The sequence below is a fragment of the Hipposideros armiger genome, unplaced genomic scaffold (assembly GCF_001890085.2).
Source record: "Hipposideros armiger isolate ML-2016 unplaced genomic scaffold, ASM189008v1 scaffold_22, whole genome shotgun sequence".
Classification (NCBI taxonomy): domain Eukaryota; kingdom Metazoa; phylum Chordata; class Mammalia; order Chiroptera; family Hipposideridae; genus Hipposideros; species Hipposideros armiger.
Window position 1 is genome coordinate 6,644,200 of NW_017731372.1, and position 6,623 is coordinate 6,650,822.

The window sequence follows — 6,623 nt, forward strand, 5'->3', positions numbered from 1 at the left end:
GAATTCAACATTACTGTTTCACTTTACTTTAAAAGCAAAACAAATAACAGGTTAAAGTAATTAAGACCAAGGGAGTCCTGAAGTCAAAAAATAGAATTAGAACCATGAGCTTTTTTTTTTTTTACTATTTACACTTTTGATTTAGAAAGCTCTGTTTAGTTCAGATCTAAAACGTCTTTCTTCCTCAGCCCTGTCAGGTCAGCTTAGTGCAGCCAAAGCCTTCAATCTGATGTTTTTGTTTTATTACAAAGAACAAAATGAAAATGGATTTTTTTTTCCTTTTTTATACAAAGCAAATAACTAATGAACTCATCCTGTTTTGTACTTCCAGAAATATAAGTTAAAGACCTAGTGATAACAGTGACCATAAATTAGCCCAGATCCCTCTTTCCAATCCAGGGCCTCTTTAGTTGTTTATGATCCAATTTAGATTTTAGTATAGTCCCGGGGTTGAGAAAGGTGCATGCTTAGAAACAAACCAGTCATGGAAGCATTATAATAATGTTTATTTGAAAGTTCTCCAGGGCTGAGAGTAGGCTGCATTCTAAATAGGCATAAATTAAATGTAAACCTTAAGTTGGCCACTCCATATTGTTTCTGGTCATCTGAATTTAGGGCTTGGGAAAAAGCTTAATAAAATTATTTACTCAAGCCTGTTTTACATTTTATCCTCCAGGGGGCATTGTGTAAAAGATTGTCCCATGTCATCATTACCTATCAGGAAAGGGTTTACTCTGGTGACCAAGTGGCAGTGGTGATGGGAATGACATCATATAGTTATCACAATATATATAGACCTTTGTATGTATCAACTTTGGGACACTAAGAAACAGCCAAGTTTATTTTTTATTGAAGCAGCATTTTCAACTAATTTTCTTTATCCCTTTTTTTGTTAGTACTACTTTAAGGCATTTTTAAATTAGGAAACATAATATTCAAAAAGTGTAAAGAATAATACAATGAAAACTGTTGCATCCATCACGTAGCTTAAGAAAAAAATATTACCAATATACTTGAATAGGGGTACCTCCGTGTATACTTCCCTTCTCCCAGAGGTAACCACTATCCTGAATTTGGTGTTTATCAGTCCCCTGCATGTTATACATTTACTACCTTAGTATATATCCTGCATAATATGCAGTCATTTTGCATATTTTTAACTTTATATAAATGCTATCATACTACATGTAATGTTTCCTTATTTTGCCTCTTTTGTGTGAATCATCTATAGTGATAAGTATATCTCTAGTTGACCCATTTCATTGCTAGATAATATTGTGTGATTTTATCATTTATTTATCCATATTTATGAGCATTGTTTCTAATCATTTGCTATTACAAACAATGCTCTGAGCAGTGGAATAAATTGCTTAATGACTTCAAAGTGAAAAATCAAATGTCAAAGGAGAACAAATTTTGTTCTTTTTTGATGAGCTCTAAGTAGTTTTTCTCCTTCTTGGATAAAGTTATGACATTGACTAAAATTACATGATTCTTCTTACTGTCTTCTTGCTCACTGTTAGGTGAGTTTGGCCACTGTGATTTTTGTCGCCAGTCAGAAAGCCCTATCTGCTGAAGTGAAGACAGTAATTAAGCAGCAGCTTGAAAGTGTCTCCAATGGGTGGACTGTGTATCGCATTGCCAGACAGGCGTCCAGAATGGTATGTGCGGTCCTCCTGTGTGAACGGGGTTGGTGAAAACGACAGGGTACCACCCTTAGGTTGTGTGATTGTTATACTCCGAGTCAAAACTGAACATAAAGATGCAAGTACTTCTCAGCCACGGGATTGAAAGATAATGAAAGAAAGGACCTGGTTTTTAACTCTTCTCTTGTAAGAATGGCACATATGTTGTTACGGGGAAGTCGCACAGGAATTCCATGAAGTTGTTAGCACCACTTTCATTTTGCCCTGTACTCATAGCCACAGCCGCCTCCCACCCATCATTTCTATCTTCCTTCATCAATACACCGCATCTCTATTCCCTTTCTCTCTCCAACCTTATCCTTCTTATCGGAAAACGGGCAAGGTTAGTATTCTGTTCCCTTCTCAGCCATATGGAAAGCCTAACAATGTTCATTAATTTTGTTTGAGAGGGAATATAGAGCTTATGTAGTATAGAAATCCTCTGGAGATAAGTTCAGAGAGCAAAGCTGGAGAAGCATCATTCGGGGTGATTAAAGTACACCTTCCCTTTTAAGTGTTTCTCAAATGAGAGGAGGACCGCTGTTGACAGGACAGTTCTTTATTATACCCAGCTGTCCCAAGCATCTGAACACTGCAGGACATTGAGCATCCCTGTCCCCAGGTGTTAAACGGCATTCACAGTCCCCCCAACAATTATCCTTCTCCCCAGTTATTTCTAGAGGCACGTACAGCACTCCTCCTTATAGTCACTGGCTGGAACTTCCTGGCTTCCCCCCTACTCCACTAACATGACAATCTAAGTATTTATACTTTCTGTATTTTGAACTAAAATTCAAGACTCGGGTTTATAGTTAATTCCACTCCTTTTCTCTTTGGAACTGTTTTAGTAAAGAACTGCAGGCATTAGGTTATATAAAAGCAGCTCAGCCTATTTTCTCTGAGGAAATACTTGAACTGAGTGTCAAAGAATTATATAATATGAGGAATGATGACTAAAGCTTATCCAAGATTTGTCTTTTAGCTGCTATGTCAACTATTTCAAGTGTAACAACGTCATCATGTGCCATCATTTTTTTTTAGGGTAATCATGACATGGCCAGAGAGCTTTATCAGAGTTTGCTGACTCAGGTTGCATCAGAACATTTCTACTTCTGGCTGAATAGTTTGAAGGAGTTCTCACATGCAGAGCAGTGTCTCACCGGGTTGCAAGAGGAGAATTACAGTTCAGCACTTTCTTGCATTGCTGAGTGTTTAAAATTCTACCACAAAGGAATTGCGTCCTTAACAGTAAGTGTTCTTAATTCTCCTTTGGTGATGATAACGTGTGAGAATAGTCTCCCTTCCCTTTTTATTAGCCTATTTTAACTACCTTGAAAAATCTGCTGATATATATTTGGCAATATTAAAGTCATAAATATGACACAGAAATAAATCCCTAACCCCTCCCCCACTTTTTAACATTCACAGGTTGATGAAAGTTTATCACTTTGGTTTTATCAAGTACCAGGAACCACATATGAGAGGATTGTTGAATCCATGCAGTAAGGATAAGTAGCACTAGGAACCTCCCTTTCCAGAATCCTATTAGTAAGATCACAGCCTGAGTTATTACCACCATCAAACATAACCCCCTGCCCATCTCATACTTGGCAGCAACTCAATAAAAAGCTAGGTTTCTTGCTTTGTGGATAAAGAAAAAATTATCAGGGATGCTAGTGTCCCACTTTTTACACCTCCGTGATAGCCTCCTATTCCAAATTCTAACCTTTCCATTTTCTCTGCCAAGAAAGTATATTTCCTTCAAGTCAGTTGTACTCCTAAATAAATACTTGTTCCCTAAAATGAGCGTTTTCTGTATGAATGCAAGGACTTTTCCCCCTTAAGAGTAGAGTTTATAAAATCAACATTAAGCATTTTTTAACTGTTGTCACACAACTTTTAAAATTGTATATATTTAGATGGGACCATAGAGCTTTTGGTACCTGTTTATACACATTTATCACATAATCTAAAATTATTTTTTTTTAAAGATTTTTTTTTTTAATTGGGGAATTGGGGGATGGGAACAGTGCTGGGGAATTGGGGGAAGGGGAACAGACAAGTTGCTGTCTTTTTGTTCTTCAGTCTAGTTGTGGAGGACGTTGCTTCACTGGCCCAAGTTGGCACCATCATTGCGCTCTTTCCGGATGAGGCAGATCAGTCGCCAGCTTCTGGACAGCCGCTCACAGCGGCTTGAGGGCCGCTCACGCTGGCTGCTGGCTACACACGGTAGCCCATGGCAACCCAGTGCCACAGGGGCTGCAGCCTACGCCATCGCCGGCGACTCATGGCAGCCCAGCTCCAGGTTGAGCTGTTATTCAGCATCTTAGCTGTAGAGGGCAGTGTCACTGGCCCGCATATGTGGGATCCGAACCGGGGCCCTCTGGCGTCCCAAGCCAGTTCTTAACCATCGCGCCACTCAGCCGGCCCTAATCTAAAATATTTTTATTGGTGCGCCATCCCAAAAGAAATGCTTCAAAGAGAACAAAGAATAAACAGATGTCACAAAAGAGACAGAATATTCAGACTACTGTGGGTACATATCTTTTGAATTATGATTTTTTGGCTAGGATTGATGGCTGTCTTAACATGAATATAGGAGTGGCTCCTCTCCACTTTAAAAAGGGTAGCACTGACTACTATGATTCTTTCCTTTTCATTATTTTAGGAAAAGATTGTTCTTGCCTATATCAGGCTAATAAATGCCTCCGAAAATCAAAAGTTGCAGTTATTGGTTCTGATCAGTACAATTATTTCATTTTCTAGTTTATGTGGAGCAGAAAATTGTTCATCGTTCAGTATAGAACATGCTAAAAACTGAAACAAACAGGCTCACAAAACTGAGGCAGATAGAATTAATATTATGAAAAACCCTGTTGACTATTTAATGGTCTTTTAATGATTTGTGTGGTATGTGTGTTTAATTAGGCTTGGCAGTAATTAAGGACCGAATTCTGACAGACAGTAGGCCCTTGTCTTAGACTCCACTCTGCACACTGTGACCTAAGTCAGGTGATTGGGCCTCAAATCATCTTTTGCAGCGGAGTTCTTTTATTCAACAGACTGTAAGCACGTGCTACGTGCCAGACAGTGCTTGTGGGTAAAAAAAAGTTAGGAAATGAGTCTCCATTTTAGAATAGTCTAGGGAGGAAGGCAGTGTGATCCTTAGAGTCATTTGGAACTTCCAGCATTTCTGACTGTATTATCAGCATTGTTTTTTAAGGTTTTAGTTTTAATCTGTTCATTTGGCAAGTATGAATTGGACAGTAGCTTTCTGTCATTTTTAACTGAGAGGATATGAGCAGGAACTGCCCTTTTACTCCCTGACACATGAATGCTCTAACCTAAGATTGTACAGCTATGAGGATGATGCTTTTTTTCTACCTGCTTCAACCAAACTAAACAGGATTTCAAAATTCTGTGCTTATGGGGACCATGTAGCAACATTGGGTGTCTTAATTTCCCAACACAGTGATTAATGATAGTCATCTTGCTTCTTAGGAATAAAAAATGTAAAAAGTGTTTGTATTTGTTTTCTGTGCTGTGTAACAATTACCACAAATTTAGTTACCACGAGTCAGAAGTTCAGGCGTGGCTTAGCTGGGTCCTCTGCTCATATTGTCACAAGGCGGTAATCAAAGTGTCACCCAGGGCCAGTCTTGTCTGAGACTCAAGGAGGCCCAGGGTCCTCTTCTAAACTCGTGTAGTTGTTGGTAGAATTCATTTCCTCGTGGCTGTAGAACTTAAGGAAGCTTCAAGGCAACAGGAGACTCTGTCACTTTTAAGACCCTCTTTGAATGGGCTCATGGGATTAGGAGAAATCCACCCAGAATAATCTCCCTTGTGATGAATATGAAGTCACTTCATTAGGAACCTAAATTATATCCTCAAAATCTGTCACCTTTGCCACATTCCATTAGTTAGATGCAAGTGACAGGCTCTGCCCACACTCAGGGAGGGGACCCACGAGGTGTGGATGCTGGGCTGTGAATCAGAGGGATCATTTTAGCATTCTGCCTACAGTAGTGGTGATTTTTAATGTATTTTTTTTGTTTTTATTGAATATTAAATAGGCATAATATTTACATATATATTATGTAGGGTATATTTAAAAATTCAACAAATACCCAATTATACCTAGCATGCAGTTTAGGAGATAGTACATTACCATGCCTTTAAAATTCATTCATGTACTGCACCATCTTCCTTTGTTTATTTTGTCTTAAATATATCTTCTTTTTTTTTTTCAGGCTGCCAGCACACCACTGAATCCCCTGAGTTTTCAGTGTGAATTTGTAAAACTCAGGATTGACCTTCTACAAGCCTTCTCTCAACTTATCTGTACTTGTAATAGCCTAAAGACAAGCCCCCCACCTGCAATCGCCACAACAATTGCCATGACCTTAGGCAATGACCTTCAGAGGTGTGGTCGCATCTCCAATCAGGCATGTCCTCACTTTATTTTCAGTGCAGTTTTTATTTACACTTGAGAGGTTTTTGAGGTTAGTTAGTTGAGATGAAGAATTCTGAAATTTAAAAATCAGTGGTTTGACTCAGACATTAAATATCAAATGCTTATTAACTCATCTGTCTTGCCAAAAATAAGCTGGCTGATGTCTAATTATTAGAATGACAAGGTGATTGAAACTGTCTCACAAGATGCTACATATTTAGATAAGGAGAAAGGACATTTTAAAGAAACTTTGGAATGTTTATAACTATAGTAATTATTTTAGTGGAACTTGAAGCTAAAAATACATTTTTTGTTTCTGTACATCATATATAAATTACTGTAATCTTGTGCACATTTGTAGTTTTATTTGCCCTTTGTTAATTTTATTTAACAAAAGGCCAGCTGAGTGGCTCAGTTGGTTAAGGGCTCGTTGAAGAATGCGAGCTCTGAGCAACAGCAGTTCAATTCCCAGCCTGAGCTGAGCT

At 38.4% G+C, this 6,623-nt stretch overlaps 1 protein-coding gene across 1 annotated transcript in view; it reads left to right on the forward strand.

The window, feature by feature from the left end:
• INTS7 (integrator complex subunit 7) overlaps positions 1-6,623 on the forward strand; it is a 59,590-nt gene that overhangs the window by 34,719 nt on the left and 18,248 nt on the right. The window contains exons 11-13 of the mRNA XM_019635457.1: positions 1,524-1,661; positions 2,727-2,933; positions 5,936-6,130. Of these exons, the coding sequence (XP_019491002.1) occupies positions 1,524-1,661; positions 2,727-2,933; positions 5,936-6,130 (540 nt within the window). The remainder of the gene's footprint in view (positions 1-1,523; positions 1,662-2,726; positions 2,934-5,935; positions 6,131-6,623) is intronic.